At 34.4% G+C, this 22156-nt stretch overlaps 2 protein-coding genes across 2 annotated transcripts in view; one reads left to right on the top strand and one right to left on the bottom strand.

Moving 5' to 3' along the window:
• The window catches only part of LOC118744668 (synaptic vesicular amine transporter), a 130645-nt gene that overhangs the window by 100695 nt on the left and 7794 nt on the right, over window positions 1-22156 (bottom strand). Inside the window, 1 exon segment of the mRNA XM_036477843.1 lies at window positions 16430-17078. Within this exon segment, the coding sequence (XP_036333736.1) occupies window positions 16430-17060 (631 nt within the window). The 5' untranslated portion in view covers window positions 17061-17078.
• LOC118744670 lies at window positions 4749-5703 on the top strand. Its single transcript, XM_036477845.1, has one exon. The coding sequence runs from the start codon at window positions 5119-5121 to the stop codon at window positions 5527-5529; it is 411 nt and encodes a 136-aa protein (XP_036333738.1). The 5' UTR covers window positions 4749-5118; the 3' UTR covers window positions 5530-5703.

The raw sequence follows: 22156 nt of genomic DNA, 5'->3' as shown, positions 1-22156 counted from the left end.
AATGTATACGAACTTTTTTAATGATTATGGTTCTGTTTGAGAATTATATGCAATTTAGATACATATATCGTTAATTTTTAGGGGGTGTGTAGGCCGAAAACGGTAAAAATTGAAAACCCCCGATTTTCCAAAACGTTTCGCCGACCCCTAAATCGTAGCCGAACCAGATTTTAAAAGTCGAATGTCCCAAGAAAAGGCGACAAACACTTCGGTAATATGGAGCATAATCAAAATTCTTCATACAAATAAAGCTGTGGTTTTAGGGCACTTTCTGAATAATACTTTATTCTCTTCTAAAAAAAGGTTGCGGAACAAACGTTGTGAGTGAATAGCTTTTCTACCAAAATCCACAATAAAATCTATTTAAATATTTTAACTTTGGCCCTAAAATTTCCACGCCCATTTATAGGTGCTTGCCGCCTTAAGCAAACATTTTTTCCGAACAAACATTCTTACTGGATGGGTATTCGACCGGCATCCGCAATAAATAATTTTTGCAAAACATTACAAGGCAAATTCATTCAATTCGTCGGCCATGATTTTTTTTCTGGAATAAAAAATTTGAAATTGTTCACAATTGTTGTTGTTTGAGATTGAAAATGAGAATGTGTGTGAGTTTGAGTTTAGAATTTTTAAATTATATTGCAGGCAAATGTCAGACTGCCCCTCAATTGTTTCACCTTGTTATGTTTTTATCATGGTTCGATCTATAACAGAAATCATATAAATAAAAGTTTCAAAGCATTCACAAAGTTCACAAACACTAATCACACTTCAAAAAATATTTATCAAAATTTCAAACTTTTTATTCAAAATGTGTATAAGATTTTCTAGTATGCAGTTTTGTAGCCCATGCAATTTAAGTGCAATAAAGTGTAAGATACAAGTCGTTAAAAATTATTGTTGATTTTTTAGATTTTTTTTCCTAGATTGTGTTCCGCATTTTATTCCACATAACTCATGATCAAAATCTATTCTCTCTCGGCGGCGAAAGGTTGATCTTAATTGTCGTTCTATTCAAACTAAATAAAGATTTCCTAGCCTATGTCCATTGGCCAACCGAGCTTAGATTAGATAAAATTGGGCTGGCTAACAATTGCACGGCTCTTCAGAGAACATTAAACTATGACCAGATAACTTAGCGAGTGCCTGGAAGCAAAATCAGTGTTGAAAAAAAATAAGTTTTCTTAAATATGGATATGAATGAACATAGATATGTGTATTAAACTTTTAGATCCGACGTTAAATGCCGAAGATATGACGAAAAATCTTAAAAGGCGACCCCTGCGTTCGACCAAGAGTTTTTTTTCGACTTCAGACATTTTTAATTTTATTTACTTGTCTACAAGTATTTTATAAAAATTTGAAAATCTAGTGTTTTGTAGTAGTTATTCGAACAATTGCACTTCAGGGCGTATACGTAACCACAATATGGCAGGGGACATAAAGGGCGATGCAAATGTGTACACAGCCATACAAATATGTACATATGTATATGTGTATATGAATCTAGGAAACAAAAGAAAATCAGCCACAAGGTTATTTATTTATTTATTTATGCACATTAGGGTGGTCCAAAAATGCATGTGAAAAAGTTATGTCGGAACTTTAATGCCGTCACCCACCAGGATTGTTGTATACCGAAAAAATAGACCTCTATTTTTTGTTTTGAGATATAAAATTTAGGGAGTGCTCAAAGCGCACAAAGTTTTCTATGTTTTTTATATGGGGAAAACAACTTTTCGCAGAAATGGTGTAGAATTCTTAAAAATTAATATTTTCTGTCTCTTTCTGCTCTCTGTTGCTCTTCAGGAGATTCCCAATAATAATACTCAATTGTTCCTTTAACCATTTTTTCATTGTAACATTTTAGTATTGGAAGCTTCCTGAAGAAAACCAGAGTTTTCCGATCGAAAAATATTGATTTTCAAGAATTTTTTACCATTTGTACGAAAAGTATTTTAGGGGTATATTTTTTCGGTTTAGAACAATCCTGGACGGTGCCGGCATTAAAATACCGACTTTACTGTTTTTGGGCCACGCTAATATACATACTTGTTCTTGAAAGGTACATATGTAGGTGCCTACTTTGCTATTTCGAAATATCAGTATATATATACATATATTCGTTTATGTGATATACATATGTAAATACAAAGATACTTATATATGTGCAATACTCTGTATATACACATATGTATGTATATGTACGTACATCTGCCTCTATGTATGTACATATGTATGTAAGTAGGTTATCATATGAATAGGTCACGCGCTTTGCCACTCTTAGTGTTGTTATTAAATTTCGAAAGCTGTCAAAATGTTATAAATAATTGGCATGCAAAGTTGTGGCACAGCGCCTTGAGGTAGGCATCACAAACAAACAAAACAGCAAAAAATAAATGAAACAAAGCACAATAGTGTTTTAAATAAGCAAAAAAAAGCAGCTGCCAATAAATTCACTGTCACAACTGACAAATGCGCTTCTTGTAATTGTATTTGAATTTTGTTGTTGTTGCCAGTTTTGTGGTTATACAAAACAAAATTATTCAACTTCACTGACGACAATGTGCCTCGGTGGTAGCGCGCGCGCGCTTGTTGATTGTGGATTTTTTTCCGCTTAATTGGATGGAAGGGTGAAAGGCCAAAACACAGCGACATATTGACGCGTGTCCTTATGTCTATGTATGTTAATATGTACGTACATACATATATGTATGTGTAAATCTGCATAAGTATAGTTTCTTTACACGAGTTCAAGTATTTGTATGAGAAGAAAGTTTGAAGCTGTTAGTCATTTCGTGAATAAGAACTGCCAACAAACCAAAAATTATGAGGATACAAATATTTTTTAAACTGATTTGAGTAGGATTGCCATATGTTTATTATAAATGCATACGATTTCAAACGATATCTTTTCATAAATTTTTTGTTATAGTCTATAACGTATAGTTTAAAAAATTCGTAGTTGTTTTTTTAAGACTTTCATGCAATTATTAAAAAAAATTTAATGGAAGAAATATTTTAGCAAGCAAATTTGAAATTCTAAAATTGATATTTTTGAATAGACATTTACAAATGGATCTCTATATATGAAACTAAAAAATCAGCACTTTTTTTTGCGTTTTGAAGAGCTTAGGTAATACTTGCAGAAAAATATTATGAAAGAAAGTTATGCCATCTATTTAATGAAGCGCTTATATGAATTATTCAGTATACAAAAAAAAAAACAAACAAACAAAATTTAAACAAAATTTTGCTTTTGCGAACGTCTGACTTTTTATTATATCTACGTTTTTTAAATCTAAATTTTTCATATAAAAAATTTTAGTTATAAAAATTTTCTAACGACTTTTAAATTTTTATGTAAAAATAGTAGCAGAAAGGTTTGAGCTAAGCATGTCGTTAGGGGTATTCTCGAAGTTTTGCAAAGCCCTTGCATGGTGCACGGATTGTACGGTTTCTAAAGCTGTCCCAAAGGAAAACCGGTTTTTACCAAGCAATCCGTGCAACGTGCAAGGGCTTTGAAAGACTTCAAGAATACCCCTATTTACTTATAAATAATATTATTTTTTTCATAAATGGGTTGCCAAGTTTATGCTTATATATTTTTTTTCTACCAGTGTAACCAAAAATTGGGTTCCATATTTAGCTCTTGAAAATAAATCTTCCACATAAATAATTTTTTTTTCGTGATAAAGCCTGAGACTTGCCACCTAGAGTAGCTCTCAGCGGTTGTTGCGTGGGTACTTTTGTTTGGTTTTTTACATTATTTAAACACAAAAGTTGGGTGACCTTTCGATCTATGCAAACACTAGACGACGCAATAAATACCCATACAATTTCTTTCTACACATACGTATTCACATGTTTAGGCTTACAAGCCTATGAATTGTGATATTAATATACAGCGGTAATTTAAATCTGAGTCGTATGTAGAGTTTTTGGTATGAGTATGAAATTACCATTGTCATAATGCTTTTTTTCGCTTTCGTGCTTTCTAAAGTCACCAACTTCGTCATCAATGATTGGTAGTTCGTCTTTTGTATTGTGGCTCATCAGAAAGTAGTTTGTTGTTTTGTTGGGCTGGTAATACATACATACGCATATATATATATTTGTACATATATATGTACATTAGGTTGGTCGAAAAATGCATTTAAAAAAAGTAAGGTCGAAATTTTTATGCTTTCACCCCCTAGGACTTTTCGTAGAAATGCTATAGAATTCTGAAATATCAATATTTTTCGATCGGAAAACTCTGTTTCTCTGCAGGAAACTCACAATAATAATACTCAATTATTTATTTAAAAATTCTTTCATAGTAACTATAATTTATAAATAGGTCCGTTGAAAACCCTCCAAAACCGCGAAAAATGCAAGGGGACAGCATTAGAAAATCGTAAATATTAAATGGTTATATAAACCCAACTAGTATTGTTATTGAAACTCTACTGAAGAGAATCTGAGTTTTTCGATCAAAAAAGATTGATTTTCAGGATTCCTATACCATTTCTACGAAAAGTTTTTTCCCATATAAAATACATGGAAATCTCTGAGCGATTCGAGCGACCTCTAAATATTTTTTGATTTCAAAATAAAAAAAATGGGGTATACTTTTTTCGATGTAAACCAATCCTAGAGGGTGAGAGCATTAAAAATCCGACTTTCCTTTTATTTTTGGACCACACTAATGTACGGATTCATATGTATGTAGTTTTGTCAAGCCTATTGCATTATGCCGCTTAATAATTCCCTCAAATGTCATGTCCAAAATGCGCAACAAAAGTGGTTGACTTTCTGCTGCATTCGGGTATAGGGTATAGGAGAAGGACGACATTGTGATTGTTGTTTTAGTGGCGCTCAATGCGGAGCAAAATGTGTTGTTTTCAGAAAATTAAGTTTTATTCGAGTATTTGCGGTGCCTTTGAACAGACGACACAAAATAAAAGCGACGCAAAATTGCTAAGTGCAGCAAAAATCTTAACATCAATTTTAGTAGCAAAAAACGAAGAAAAAAAATACTATATACGCGATTGAGATCAATAAGTAATAAAATCTAAAAATAACTTTTGTTAAGGCTACAACTTAATTACATAAATTAATTTCACAAAAATCATGTCGGACGACAGCATGGAAGGTGAGGTGAGCAGTTCGTCCTTGAGTCCCGAAAAGCGGCGCTCAACTGTTCCTAATATTTTACCACATCAACGTAGTTTCGAAAAACGTTATAGTCACATGATACACAGACAAATATTGGAGACGGGCGTGAATAAGGAAGCGTTACAACGTCAAATCAACGCATATTTTTCGTGTGGCGGCGGAAAAGCCAGTAGCTCCTCTACTGCTACTGCTGAGGACGATGCCAAAGATAATGTGCCGGAGTCAGCGGATAGAGCATCGGAAACGGCGGAAAATGGTGCAGAAGAAGTTAACAAAGCCGAGGGGCATAAACGATCTTTGGATAAAGCGGAAACTATCGATGTGGCAGAGATACCGGGAGCGAAAGCAACAGCTGACAATTTGTAAAGACTATACATTGTTTATTTTTTCTGTGAGAAAAATAATTACTGACGAGCATCAAAAATTAGTTAAACTACCGCTGGTGTTACTTAAAATAAATTTTATTCAAGTAAAAAATGTGCTCATCCATTCATAAAAACGCGTGCACGTTTACTTCAAAACTTTTTATTTTTCGCTCTGTAAGATATCTGATGATAAAGCTGAATAAAATTTGCTATCTTGTTTTCTGTGTAAATGTGATTAAATGAGAGAAAAATAAATTAACTCAAAAGTGTAAAATTTTGTATGCCATATTTAGTTGAGCTAAGTTAAGCAATACGTGGAAACAAAACAGACAAGAAATATTTCTTGCCGTGTTGTATTGAAGAGGAAATTATGAAATCGACTGACATAACAGATAGATGAACGGTGCACTTTGCAGGGTCTTGCTATAAACCCCAGTATGACAACCCTTACGCGGTAGAGAAAATTGGAAGGACTCAACATTCCAGAGCTTAGAGGCGTATGTATCTCTCTTGGGTTTTAGGTTCAATGGCAGCGGTCCTTCAATCGGAAGTGTTTGCAATATTTAAAGTAGGAGAATTGATAATTGGTGAAAGGTGGCGCACAGTGATATTTGATACCCATTTTGTGCGCATTTATTTAAAAAATGAGTATATTCACATGAATTCAGTTTTACAAGTGCTTTTGAGGTCGCTGAATTCGAATCTGAAGGAAAAATAACCCGATTTAAAATGGCGCCTAAAATCTTAAACACAATAATTGATGTTAAAAGTAATAATGGGAATGGCTTATTATTATATGATTTAAGAGTTTACGGGATCCAGAATTTCGATTCTGAAATTAAAATAATTTGTTTTTAAAATTTTTATATAAAAACGCTATTGAATTATAACATAATCATGTTTAAGTATATCTTACATGAAATTGGTTTGCGAAAAATTAATTTAAAAAATTCATCTACAGAAAAACTTTCAATATTATATAGTCAAAAATCGCGCCTTAAGCAAAATTTTTGGCACGGTCGGAATCAATATTTAGTAATATAGTTTAAAATATAATTATCTTGAAACAAGCATACATTTTTTATTGGTGAAACATGGAGAAAGAGACTTATGACTTTTTTTTAATTGTTTATTGTTATTTTTATTATCCACTTGAATATTTCATTAAATACTAATAAGTTGAAGACATTAAAAAATTTTAAATTATACTCTATACACATTTTACAAAATTAAAATCGATCGCTCCTAAGGCTTATGGTGTCTTTTAATCTTTAGCTTTACATCTTTGGACATATTTTGTTAGCTAAAACATCATTTTAGCCAACCAAAGAGAATAATACCCTAAAATCGATACTTTATTTTTGGGTTTATGGGCACGAAATGGGGACCAAATACCACTGTGTGGCGGGGACATAAAATTACGGCCTGATGTGAGCTGCTCTTAAAGTCTTGCAAATCGCTCGCACCGCATACCCAACAATTTTCAAAAGATTCAAATTAAGAAGATTGAAATTTTGATGAATTTTCCTAAATTTTCCATAAAGTTAAAATCAACACATGACCACTTTTATGAGTCGCTATATATATATGTACTTGTGGTCATAAGTAGGCGGCGACACGCCCATTTTCCAAAAAGTTATATTAATCTCATTTTTTGCTTTGAGATTATTGCAAATGTCTGTTTTGAGTGAAATCGCTTTAGTAGTTACAGATTTATCGCAGTTTTCGTGTTTCCGTGAATTACGAACTGTTTTATTGGAGATGTACGCCATTAGTTGAGTACTACCCGATTTCAAAGATTTTCAATAAATATCTTAGCCAGACTGTAAGTGATGTTCGTACCGAGTGTGGTGGGGATTGGTGAGATATAGCATTTTAACAGAAGTAGGCCCATATACAAAAAATGTCATAATTGTTTTATTTTATGCCAAAATTGTTTTCAAGAATTTACGGAAATTTCGTAGTTGTTGCGTACCAAATTTCTTTGAGATATCTAAATTTTTGTTTGAGTTATCGTGCCCACGTACGGACGACGGACACATATAGTCATGGCTTAACCGACTTCTCTCTTCATTCTGAGCACTACAAACACCAATCTATTATTAGTATTTTAGAGTCTAGACATCTTCGATTATACTCTGTGAAATACTTTAAATTTGGGATCCTCGCAAAACTCATACGCCTAAGTAGATTGTCTTTGTAGACAAAGGCAAAGTGACTTACTTTCATACAGAGAGACCTATAGCGCTGAATAAGGGTTAAGATAACGGAATAACGATACAGCGAGTTACGAAACATTGGATATGCAGTCGATGTAGAAGAGGAACTGGAATTGAGACGTCCTCCACTACATACGTCAGGTGGGAAATGTGCAAGAGAGACAAAAAAAGTTAAATGTTCAGTAAATGTAAACTAAATATTTGCTGCATTACTTGTCGGCAACTTTCAAATAGCGTATATTTGTGTACACAGAGAAGTACTAATCAAATCCACGCACAATCAAATCAATTGCAGTCAACATATAATTGGAGGACCAATTATATCGTAACCGCCGTTTAAAGTTATGTACATATGCAGGAGTTTGTATGCTTAAAAGTAATAAATATATAGACGCCCCATTATACGGCCTTTCACTATGAACATACACACATTAAATAAACTTAGAGTGGTATTTGTCTGAGTTATTAGCCATCCACGCACTTCCGACGGCGCTACGGTTGAGCTAAGCAATCTAACACTCAAGCTTCCGGAGATGGATGAGCGTTTAACTGAGGAGGGGATGAGGAAATCAATTAAACAAACACGCTTCACATGTTTCTTCATACAAATTTATATGTATAGCTACGGTGACCATATTTATGGCTGCCGAATGCGGGACAAAAAAAATTTTGCTTTTTTCCCGCAAAAGCTAGAGGATTTTAAAACCTTTTTCAATCGGCCCTATGCTGAATTCGATCTTTTGTGAAAGCAGCACATAAATATTCAGTTGTAACATCACACATTTGTCGAATATTTTTCCATAACTTTGTACTTTGTTCTCGGGATTTTTATCCGCAAAATTTGCCACAAACATTCCTACGCGGGAAAACACGATAAAATATCCGACTACTTTTGAAGCACGAGTGGTATCCACAGAGAGAAAATTCGGGGGCCCGGACAAAAAATCACGGACCCCTAAAGATAAATTGTATTAATTTAAAAGCGTGTAATCATTTTCTTTAATGTATAGAGTCAGAAACAATCAGCATGAATCGGAATATATTTATAATAAAAGCTATAACGAAGGAGGAAATACATTGTAAAAATAATAATAACGAGTTATGGTACTGATATTTCAGGCCCCTTAAAAAGTCCGGGCCTGGGGGGATTCACCCCTTTTCCCCCTTCCCGACGGGCCTGGGTATCCAACGGATTATTTTCAGACTCGGATTTCGGCCAAGCACCATCTTTGAGAACTTCTTTACTTTTACAACATTCTCATGGTAGCCTCCTTATTTGCAGTTTCTCATGCTGAATAAGCAATCCCTCATACAATCAGCAAAATTTGTTTGCCGTAGTTTCACCTAATGAATATATTCTCCCTTCACAAAATTTGAAAATTGCCTCTCCACACCACGGCTTATTGGACAAGTAATTGTACCCGAGAAAAAACATCAAGCTGTGCGCATTTCCTTTATTTAAAGGCGAAAAACTCGACAAAAGTAAAATCAGCTGCTCTATTGCTGATGCAAAATTATTATAACTTCAGAAACCATCTACACATGTGTTTCCCGTATAATACAGGACGAATGGTCACCGTATGTATAGCACATAAATGTATGCATGTGAAACAGTCAGCATGCAGCATTAAGTATAGTACATACAAACACACTTTTCCATGCACCAAATCGGAGGAGTCCAAAGGCCAGTTCATTTGTCGTGACAGTAAATCGAATCGGAAAGTGAAGTACTTATGTCAAGTGGTTAGACATAATGAAACGGACAGCACTGTTAAAGCGCCACAGCCAACTACTTGAGTTGGTCAAAAGTGGGCAGAGTCGGAGCGAACGAGATTATAAAGGGTGAGGAGAGTAAGAATGTAACGTAGGCGAGCCGTAACTACAAATGCTGGAATGGCAAGCTATCGTCCGAGGTACGAGTATGTTTGCAATTGGCAACACTTGAACGCCTCAATATCATGCAGCCAATTCCCCCAAGCGCTCACACACTGAAGCACGCACATAGCCGAACAGCAATGTAAAATCATTGGCATTCAAGTAGAAATGATGCATTGAAATCGAAATGGACGACAGGATAATATTGTGTGTGTGTTGTGGTGGGGGAAGCTGTTAGGCGAAGTTGAGAGTAGCATTGAAAATAGCTGAAGTGGCTGGCATTACAAATTCATAGCAAAGTGTTAAAAAAATGTATGTAAAAAGTGCGTCTGCTAGCATAGATGTGCTTGTATGTATGTTTTTGTGGGGGTAAAGCGAATTTTCATTTGACAAAGCAACAAGTGGCTAAAAGTTCTATTGTCGTCTTTACAGGCATTTAGCGGAAAGGAATTGCGCTGGTGTAAGCAGGGCTTTTTGTGTTTTTTTTTTTACACAAATATATTTCCAAAACTATATTTACACAAAGTCAAAAGAAAAGTTCACAAACTTATTTATAACTCATAGAGGTGTATGTGTGTAGTAAAAAGTACAGTGTATACTCCTCTATTAGAAACAATTGAAAATTAATGAACTGATCAAGAACTCAAAATAATAGGGATCGTAACGGTTATAATCTTTACAATTCAAACTGTAATTTAACCTCGAATAATCATTGTTTTTGGATTTTTATTTTTTCAATCCTACTATAACCGTTATTTTCAGATTTAATTTTTTAGATCATAAAGATTTGAATCGATCATTAAAACGCATTATAACGTTTAAAAATTATGGAAAAAATTCAGGTTGAAAAAAATCAAGAAATAACGTTTTTGCAATGATCAAAACATCTTGATATTTAACGGTAATTTTCGGACCATGCCAATCATTGCTAGAAAAGCATGGGCTCGAACCCAGACACAACGGAATGCTAATGCGCACTCCTAACCACTACACCACAGCGGCCACTTCAAAGTATGTAAATGTGAAAAATTCATTACGGAACGAGCTCAGGGGTTAAAATATGCTACGAAAAAAATGCTTGCTCAATTTTACTACAGGTTACTGAAGACAATAATTGTCTTGAAGTAAATTTTGCTGCAACTTTACAGAATTTTGCACAAAGTATGAAATTTGGCTTTAAAAAAATGTAAAAACCCGTAAATTTACATTTATATTTTTACCTTTTAAATCGGATTTTCAGAACTCTAGCTTGCATTTTATTATACCAGAATTTAATGGGCTATAAAACTGCGTATTCAAAAAAAAATTTCCAAACTCGGATTAAATATTTGAAAATTTAGTTGTAACTTTGCGGATGTTTTATAATTTTTAATCCAAATTTCATTCTTTGTGCAAAATTATAAAAAATCTGCAAAGTTTCAGCAAAATATCAAACCAAATAACCAAAATTTGAAATGAAAATTAGATATTTATTAAGCAAATCTATCGGTCATAATTTGATGAGTAGATACCGTACATCACTATTTTCACCATTTACTTCTTTCGAAATTCTTCTTTACTACCTCATTCACACGTCACACTCGATTGCTCTTTGCTCGATTGGCGCAATTTTGTATTTTATCAATCTTAATGAACAATAATAAAGCGTCATAAAAAAGTCTTTCGTCTACAACAGCTTTAAAGTCTATTTTACGTGACATATAAAAATTCTGCATATCCAGGGGCCAAGATTCAAGTAGTACTTCCTCAAATATCTCGACAAATTATTGGCTGGCCTACCCATTTTTTCAAAATGTTTCTCTCCTAACTCAACCAACATAAATTCCGAGTATATCAATCCCAGCGCCACCTAGCATGTACATTTTTCTGTAAAATTTTCTATTTTCAAGTAGTCAATATACATATGTTGCGCTAAATCGGATCATAAATATGGTTTTGACAAATATTTCGACCCCTGCGCCACCTAGTACTTACTAAGATCGGAAGGTAGCCTATGTTAATGCCACGTAACTAAGGAAAATGCCTTGAGAGTTTCACTAAATCCGGACCTCTAAACACTCATCTATCACGGCCATTGTGGCATTAATTGTAATAAGAAATATATTTGCATATACATATGTATATTTCGAGTTTGACATATTGATTTATTTTAGACCATATTCTTTCCACAAACGATTTCTTTCGATTCTCGCGAATCCGAAAATCAATTTTTTTTGTGATATAATTTACAACTAATATATTTTATGTTAAAATATGCATTTTTATTCGTGGCATGTTAGTAAATCTCCCATTTTAACCTCTAATTATTTTATACAGATTCAATGATACGATTTGTGGCGCTACTTTCTTGCTACGTATGTACATAAGTATATTGTGAGTGAGCGTTATCCAGAGCACACTGTACTCGTATACATACTCCCTAGCAGACACTATGGTCTTTGGACTATTAGATTGAAGCAACTTGTTGAAACAAGTTACCGCAAAAGACGGAAGTCACTGTCAAAGCATGCAAAGAGCTTAAGAAAAGTGGGCAGGAAAGAGTAGAAACGAAAATGCCACAAAGCAAGCAACAACTTTTTTCTACATAACTAACAGTGCGTAGTTAACTCAGAATCTACAGAAGTACAAAAATCTGTATTTTATATACTACTTGTTATGTATGCGTGTCTGTGATAACTAGCTACACACTGAAGTGGCAAAGACAAATGACGATAGTAGTAGAGGTAAAAAGTATTTTACATACGGTGACCAGATTTCTGTGGACGAAAATCGGGACATTTCTAAAGCATCGAGTCCGAACATACAATTTTGTTTTTAGAATAAAAATGCATAATACAGTTTTATTTAAAACAAAACAAAGAGAAAAAAATTAAAAATTTTTATTATTTTTTTATGAAATTATAACTTAATATATGAAAAAAAACCATGTAAATCACAATTTGAAACATTTGAATCCGATTTTATAGAATCGCTTTGAGTATGTAGTTTTGTAGCCCATTAAATTTTAGTATAATAAAGTGCAAGTTGGAAGAAGCTTGGACTTACCGTTGAGTTTTGGCAATTTTTTGTTCGCACATTTTCTTCCATACACATTATTTTTAACAATTCAATTTCTATGAGCAACATTTTCCACACAAAAAAATACCAAATATCAACGGTAAGTACTAGCTACCTAAACTTTGCACTTTGAATTGAATGGGTTACTGCATACTCAGAATATTTCTAAGAAATCTAATTAAAAACTCAAAATTTTTATGAAAATTTGTCGAATTTTGCTGATTTTTGTACAAAGTTTGAAGTTTTAACTTAAATGGTCTTTGTTAGATAACGAGCCACGGTTTCATAAAAAGTAATAAATATTAAATAATCGAAAGGGGAATAGCCAGAGAAATCCAAAATGTCTCTTCCCTATTTATATTTGATTCTATTTTTCATATCCCCGATTCGTTTGAGGGTATTATTATTATTTTTTAAAGTTTCATTAATTGCATTATTATCTTATTAATAAGGATGCCCGCTATGTTTATGGCACCCATATATTCTATGTCCTTTGTGATAAACAAGTGCTACCTCGCTTGTACGAAAATTGTTTTTGGACCAGAGTACAGGGGGAGTCTTAATAAATGAATAAAGAAAACACTAAAAATCGGGATTAATCGGTACAAATATTTAAAATCGGGGCGCTTATATAAAAAAATATTCAGCGAGATAATTTTCTCAAAATCGGTACTGTCCCGCAAAAATCGGCACGAATGGTCACCGTAATTATACGTAGCTAGCTCAAAATCTAACTAAAAGTTAACTCCAACTAACAGTGAATGGAAATGGAAAAGGTGCAAGTAGCGACCAATGGTAAAAACAAGAAGATTTCCGCGCGAGAAAAAAAATGCGAAAAAAAGAAATTTGATTCTTCCTTTTTGGCTAATGGTGCTGATTATCATTCACTGCTTAAGTAAGAGTAAAAGTTATATTTCTTCGCTCGACGGAGATGTTACGCTACGCACATAAATCAAATCACATCCTAAATCAACTTAGCACCATCTTATGGATTGCTAAAATATGCAGTCAAGCCGACCTTTCACTTACTCTGGGATACTTTTATACAGATATGCTTGTATGTACCTTTGTATGTATGCATATTGTGCGGCTTTACTTATTTAGTTTATTAAAGGTGATTTCTTCGAAATTTTGCTGACTTACTATTAATAGTACTATCATTTTCACTTGCCTCCGGTATAATAAAGTAATAAATTATGGGTGTGCGAATCCACTTAATGTGGGTTAATTTGAATAGGAATTTATTTAGATAGAGGTAGTTTTAGAAGTTTAATCCTTTCAGAATTTACCATTTAAGTGGCGCAACTCAGGCTGAGTTTAAGCGCTGAGTATGGAGCTCTAGTCTTTAGAAAGCATCTGCCAAAACATCGAAATTTGGACAGCCACAGTAAGCCTACTAGAAGTTTGGAAACATGAAAAAATATTAAGAAAGCCACAACAGCGCTCTTCATATATAAAAAGGCGATTGTAGTATCTCGGGATGTCTCACCTAGGATAGTTCAGTGGATCTATGCAGCACTGTGCGAGGAGCACCTGGCACATAACATTCGAAACGGTATAAACATGTATTTTTATGGCTCCAAACTCGATGGAAGGTCAGACTGGGACTAGAAACATCTTTTCGGCTTCCTGACCGCTGCAGTGCTGGCTATCCAGGAGACTACTCGGCACTTCGTAAGAAGATCAAAGGAAAAGAGGCAGCTCTTTATCTTCTCTGACAGTCAAGTAGCCCTGAAGGCCCTAGATTCTTGCGTGGACAACACAAGATCTCTCACTGAATGCCGAAGGTATTGAAGGTAACTGCAAATCCGACGAATGGACCAGGAATGGTACGATCCTTCCGGGGAAGAACTTGGTAGGTATGCCATTTTTAAAATACGTTTTAGGTACAGCAACGTACAAGCAGCAAGTGAATGCTGGGGAAACCCCACTTTCTGTGAAACAGCGAGTTTAGGACACCTAGTAGAACCCACATTTGGCGCTTAGCCGGCGGCAGACAATTTTTTTCATCGCTCGCGGTCAAGCACTAGCTAGAAGGACTTTGTGACTTTGCATGCCACAGTTGGGCTATAAGCCTTTCTGTCCAGGAGTAGTCCACAGATTGCTACAGGAACTCCTACATATGTCCGAAGAGATGACCTGCGCTTCACCAAGGGTACCCTGACCGGCTAGCCTATCAGCAGTTTTGATCGTACCCTGAAACTTAAGAGAATTTATCCTCTATTTTAATCTGGCCAATTCAACGACATCGCAGTTTCCAGCAACACAACTTTGTCCCGTATGAGTCTGACTAGCAAATAATCAGAGGCAACCGTTGAGCGTGGTCAGCGACTGCTTATTTAAAGCCGACTATTTACATGAAAAACGTGAAGTGATCTGGAAACCTAAATTTGGGATTAATAGAGAGCTCCTTGCAAAGGACCTCTTAATCAAACTTTTAATCATGTTGCGATCCATCTGTGTATAAGTTCAACACTGCCTCTTTCCAACTTCCACCTTCCACTTCCCACCCCGTCTAGCCACGTATTGATCCGTTTTCCCCCCTTATAAGCGCCACATAATTTTTTGCACATCTTCAACACGCAATTAAAGCTCACACTTTCTCGCAATTCATTCTACGCCACTTTTCTACTTCATTGCTTTCACACACACTGGCACAAATAAAAATCCAGTTAATGACTATGAACAACCCACAAATTACGAAGCATTAAAGAATTGACGTGCTACTAAAGAAAAATCACGAGATAGCACATTCATTACGTTAAGTGGTGCGATAATATTATTTTTATTTTTTTTCACCTACATATCTGAGACGTCGTATTGCATATTTTATTCATGAATTGGCAGCACTGAAAGTGTGGTAAGAGAAAATAAGAGTAACGAGTAACGGTAAATGGACATCTTTCAGGTGATTGAACAGTGCTTTTAAGCTGCATAAATTGGCGTGCTGGCAGACCTGCGTTGAGTGCAGATAAATACTCAGGGCAAATGAATGAATGAAAGAAGTAAAAAGAAAAAAACCACATAATTTATGCGGTTCACCATAAAGGCGTTAAGTGAATATTGTAAATTTGAGCAGCAACAAACTTATTTTAAACACACGCACATAGGCAAAAATATTCATACTATGTATCTAGATTATACCGTACCAGAAAAGAAGGTTCGCCGTACACCCCTGAGTCTAAAGTATTTTTTAAGACAATTTGGTAACAAATTTGTTTGCCCGAACATAGGGGTCTCCGTTTAACATATTTCTTCATATCTTCGGCATTTACAGTTGGTTCTTAAAATTTAATATATCGATGTTCTTGGCCCAAAGATAATTTGTTTTTCCAAAGTTCATCGATCTAAAGTACCCTGTTCTTGCACGTACCCACCAGATCTTAATTTTTATAACACTAACGTGCCACCCTAATGTCGGCAAGTTAAATCGGTTCAAAAATCATTATAATTTTGCTAAGGAAATATCTATATAATAACAGTAGAACTATTAAAAAAAATAGTTTTAACTGTTAATGGAGGTGTCACCCAAAAATGTGAAAAGGCAATCCCTCGGTTCGGTCAAAAACAAAAAAAAAAAACATTCCTTTCGAAATTGCCTCGAAAATATTCTTTAGACTCACTTGGAACTTTTTTTAGTTGCTTCTAGGGTGGCACGGTCTAATGTACATAGTACCATATGTACATGTATGGAATGACAACATTTTTATAATTCATAAATTTCTTAAGTTTGTCTACACTTTCACTTACCAACAGTTGTCAACAACATATTATCCAATAACAACGCAATGGCCACAATGATCAAGACGAGTTGTCGTGAACCGCGCCAACCGATCATCCAATTCTTGAAGGTGGCCCATGTCCCGGCGGCGCGGTAATCCTCCTGCCGGCAATGATCCGGCGGTGGCGGCTGTGGTGGTGTCATATAGAGTCGCCCTGGCGTCTTGATGGCCGTCGGATCTGTGCTCGAAATTGGTGTCGGTGTTGCCTGTGCTGATGCTGCTCCCGTTGTTGTATTTGCGCCACCGACGCCAAAAATGCCACCGCCTGCTTCGGTAGCATGTTGAGCGCTGTTCCTGTAAGTGTTGTTGCGGCCATTCTGTTGTTGTTGTTGCGCTAATCTTTGATCGCTGCTCCACGGAGCTGTTGTTTGCTTGAAGGGATTCTTGCTGGGTGTATCGTGATTGAGTGCTTTGCTTTTGTTGTTCTGTATTGCGGGTGTGGTGCTGAATGATGTGGTCGCGTCGTTTATCGTTGTAGTTGTTGCTGCTACTGCTGCTGCTGCTGCTGCTGTTGCTCCCGCTGTGGATGTTGATGCCAAGTGACTGGTGATGTGCTGATTGAAGTTTTTTGCTCCATCTCCAGAATCAGTCGATTGCATTTCGCCACCCGCTTGTTACTATGGGAAATAAGAAGATGATAAAAGTATGGTTGGATTAAATATACGAAATGAGTATAAAGGTTAAACTGTAATTAATTTTTGGCGATTACTGAGTTTGTTATCTGTTAAAGAGTAAATTAATCTTAAGCACTGGGAATAACTCTTAGGATACATGTCAGGGAGGAAATATAAATGAAAGATTTGCCTTGCTTCGGCCGTGCTCCTTGGCCCATTCTTTGTCGATATATTAACAGTGTAGCCATGCAAGACAACTTTTCTCTCAGCATCCATGTTTACGATATTATCATTAGCATACGAAGAAACTGTCGCCATGATTCATTACGAGAAGTTCCAAGCTAATTATTCTAGCCTTCTAGTGTAGAATAATCTCATAAATAGTTACACAAATCTTATTCAGGTTGTCGAGCCATTGGATTACACTGAGAAAAAATCAACTAAAAACTGGTTAACATTACCAAATTCAAACCTGAAAAGGAATCATTGTTATTTTTGGTTTATGTTAACAATGCTTTGGTTGATATTTTCAACAATGATTTGGTAATATAAACCGCACTTTTGTTTATATTAACCATACTTTTGGTTGTAGATTTTTTCGTTTGTATACGATTATGTTCTGCACTTCACATATACTTTTTCGTAATTAAGAAAAACAAAAAATAAAAATAAATAAAAAAAATATGTTTTGCCGCTGACGGCATTCGTACTCGAAACTGCTGGAAGTCAACAAATAACAGCAGGCAGCTACAGTAAGACATACAAATGAGTTTTCAAATGTTCAACTTAAATCAAATTTTTTACAATCGGTGTATTTACCATGAAAAAACGAACAATAACTTGGCTAAAAAAACCATTGTACTTTTGGCTTAGTGTAGGGTAGGTTTAAGTGATCGTTTCCTGTAGGATACGTAAATGACTTGGGAGTTATTTTTACGATAAGTACTACGTAATTTTGAGCGGTAACCAATACTCATTCTGTGAAAGGCCGCAAAACAATTATAAAGCTTCGTAAACGGCTAATATAAATTCTCCAGTGTACCTTAGGCTATGGAAAGCTAGACTGCCTAGTAGAGAGTGTCGTGCTGATTTCACCTTATTTATACTATTTTTAGAAAATTTCCGGATATGCAGTTTTATAGCCTATTTAACTTTTGTATAATAGATCAACTTTTAGTTGGCTGCAAAATACCGTTGATTTTTGGCAATTTTTCTTTTTTTTTGTTGACAGTGTTATGCATTTTCTTCCATAACGACATCAACAAAAAACTGCCAAAAATCAACGGTATTTTGCTCCAATTGGACTTTATTATACAAAATTGAAAGGGCTACAAAACTGCGTATCCGAAATTTTACTAACTTATTCGCAGCTGGTCATTAGGATGGCGTACTTCTTTATTGATTTTTATTACTACTACTCCTTTAACGGCAGGTACTTCTGATGGAAAAATGCTACAGAAGTCTGGAAGCCTATTCTTGATATTGATGGTCAGCTCCTGCGAGAAACCATTCCCTCAAGTTCTGACCCTCTACAGCCTCCTCGCACCACCAATTCTGCCCTTGACAGAATGTTAATACAGAAAAAGGTGCTTGGAACCATTTCACAGACACAATAATCCGTGTAATCAGGAACGTAATCGAAGCCTTCAAGAATTTCAGAGTAGGTATCCAGACGCTGACCATAACAAAGCATGGGCACAACCCGTACGCAAATGCTTCAGCTAAAACTTTAAAGAGTTGACTTAAGACAGAGCAGCGAAATCCATCTTTGAAACAGGTTTGGAGGAGCCTAGGGAAAGGCTCCTAGGCCTAGGTAATGAATACATAAAATTACTGAAGATTTTCAGTACACGATTAGGAAGTTAACTGCCGAATCTGAGTTAATTCTCCACTGTGAAAACGGCTCTAAATCTAATAAGATGCGATTTTGTGGTTATGAGATTATGGTACTTGGTCGAATTTCTCCATGGGAAGCTAGAAGTACGTCTCTTCAGTTCTCTTTTACCTAAAAATTAAACCAACTTTGTTATAAATCAAGCAACAAATTCGTTCAAATTCCCTTTCGAAATTAAATCAACGCCAGATAAAAGTAGGTTACGATATGAGATTAGAATTTTCGTAGTGAAATGCGACTACAATCTAAGAAAGGAACAAAATCACTGCAGTTATTTATGAACAAAAGGAAAAGTAGCGCAAAAATAAAAAGAGAAAGCCAAAAGTAGCGTACGACACACAAATCGGATCAAATAAAAGTTAAGTGGCTGATGAATGATTGTTATTAGGCGAGAAACGCATATCAAAAAGCATTATTACATGAAATGGGGAGGCAAACAAGAGAAGCAAACCAAGTGATGGGAAATATGAAAATCATAGTAGGAGTCCGGGAAATATTTACGCAGATAAAGAGAGGTGAAAATATTGTACATATGTTTGTACATAATTTAGTGTTAGCATAATGAAAGGAAGCTGTTTTGAGCGTGCAACAGTAGCAGCCATTTGGAAGTAAGCTATTGTGAGAAGGAGAAGCAAATAAGCTGGCTAATAGAACAAAGCTGCTTAGGCTTACCGCTGTCAGTAGTATATGTATTTAGTTACGCATATAATCTAGTTTTCGTGTAGTAAAAGGAACTGTTTCAAGTTCATGTGTACTTATGTAAATATAACAAAATATGCAGCTTAGCTATAAGTTTACTTAATTATTTGATGTTTTTTTAATTATAAGTAAACATAGCTTTGCAACAAAGAAGCCACAATAATTTTTCAAACAGCAAAATCTTAATCTTACTAATATTTAAAATGTGAAAGCTTGTGTGGGAATTTAGATAGGTTGCAACCTGGACTAATGAATTGAATTTTTTAAGATAGCTGCTACCTTTTCAAAAGTTAATATGAAATAATTAGTATGTTAAGTAAAATAGTACAACAATGTGGGTGTATTTCGAAAATATTTTTGAACAGTTAAAAAGTCAAAATCGATTAATTTACAAGTTAAAGTAAATATTTTAATATGGTTGTAAAATGACATTTTTAAAAAAGTTCTATTGCGAAAATATTTTTGAAGAGGGTTGCCATGTGTTTAGAAATTCAAAATCAATTTTAGTGACAAGTTAGGGCGGTTTTTTGAGGAGAGTTCCCTATAGTTAGAAAGTGTCGGTTCAATTAAATGAGAGACCATACATAAAGAGCTCGAAAACAACTTATTTCAAAAATATTTTGAATAGGGTTGCCATCTATTTACAAATTCAAACTCAATTTAATTGACCAGTTAAGTAAAAATGAGCAAAGTTTATGTAGGCCTTAATTCTGAAATACTTTGACGAGGGCTGCCACATTTTTAGAAATTAGAGAAGCTAATGTAAGCTTTACTTATAAAATATGTTTGGAAGGTGGTTTCCACCAATTTAAAAGGTCCAGGTGAATTTAATATGCGATTGAACGAAACATGGCAAGACTATCTACGAAAGACAAGTTATTTTTCATTGCGAAACGGCTGATTTACTTAAAATCTGACGCAAACATTGGCCATCTTCTGAGATATAATTTGAATTCCATAAATATATTTTCCTAAACTTCAACGTTTGCTTTGGATTTGCTTTATTTTCAATACTTTTAAATTGAAATCATTAAAATGAGCGCCATACCTAGGGTTGCCAACATATTCTAAGATATTTATAGTACTTTTCAAAAAAATTTAAATAAATATAGTACACTTCAAATATATATAGTATTTTATTTTAAAGAAAAAGGAAAAACGATTTTTAACTGATGGAAAATGAAATTATTTTAAGTATTTTTGTTAATTCTTTCTCAGTTATGTTACCTGCTTTGATTATAACCTCTTTTGCTTAAAAACTCACAATGACCTTTTACTTTAAAGAATATTTCATTTAATATTGTTATTTCAGAATAAAGGTCATCCATTTTAATAAAAAATTTTTCGTGCAAATTACTGAAATATATTTATATTTATGATTGAAGAAATATAGTATTTTTGCGTACTATATTTTTTTCCAACAGTATATATATAGTACGCCGACCGGAAAAACAGTACAATACTATATATTATAGTACGGTGGTAACCCTAGCCATACCAGAAATTGCTATGACCGTAGAGAATATTCGTTTATTTTAGACTTAAAGTTACATTTATACATAGTTTAGTGCTTATATTTGCTTCTATGAATATATTAAAATAAGTATTTTTCATTTTCAAAACAACCGAAAAACAAAATTCAAAAAATATGGCACTCGCATGTGGGAAAATAATAGTTTGCAGTTTGGAATTAAAAGAGAATATTTGTGTTTAACGTTTTTGCGATGCATTGCATATTTTTATTTAATATCTATATGTAAGTTTGTTTTACGATTACATTAGCGCTACTCCACTTATTAACTGGCATTGGCATGGATCTAGAAACCTTCACTTTATTGACCTTTCATTATTCTCATCAACGCTGCTCGCTTGAGACCTTTAGAATACTTTGCATGGTCTACCTATGCACCATCCCCCTCTCCCTTTATGTTTACATTTCCTTTCATTTCATTATTATTTAATTTCTGATTTTGCTAATTATATTGTTTGTTTTAAAAATTAATATAAATTCTCCCATTCCATTGTTTTAATTAGAAACCCTTAATTGCTTTTTGAATATTCATTAACGGGCACACGCTTACCCATGCCTAAATATGTACATACATACATAAATAGGTACATATATACACACGTATCTACGTATGCACATTAGGGTGGTCCAATATATGTACAGTCGGAAATTTTATGCTCCCACCCCCTAGGATTGTTCTATGTCGAAGAAAGTATACACCTACTTTTTTATTTTGAAATCAAAAAATATTTAGAGTTCGCTCAAAGCACTCAAAATGTTTCATGTATTTTATATGGAAAAAAAAACAACTTTTCGTAGAACTGGTATGGAATTCTTGAAAATCAATATTTTTCGATCGGAAAACTCTGGTTCTCTTCAGGAGACTTCCCATAACAATACCGAATTGTTTATTTAACCCTTTTTTAATACTAACAATTTTTTATTAATTCTTCAATTGTATTTTCTGCCATTTTCTGG

The sequence above is a fragment of the Rhagoletis pomonella genome, unplaced genomic scaffold (assembly GCF_013731165.1).
Source record: "Rhagoletis pomonella isolate Grant_MI unplaced genomic scaffold, Rhpom_1.0 Rhpom_scaffold_00008, whole genome shotgun sequence".
In the NCBI taxonomy this organism is placed as follows: domain Eukaryota; kingdom Metazoa; phylum Arthropoda; class Insecta; order Diptera; family Tephritidae; genus Rhagoletis; species Rhagoletis pomonella.
This window is presented reverse-complemented; position numbering and strand designations above follow the sequence as displayed.

Coding starts and splice junctions, on each gene's coding strand:
- LOC118744670 (XM_036477845.1), top strand. CDS start 5,119: ATGTCGGACGACAGCATGGAAGGTGAGGTGAGCAGTTCGTCCTTGAGT.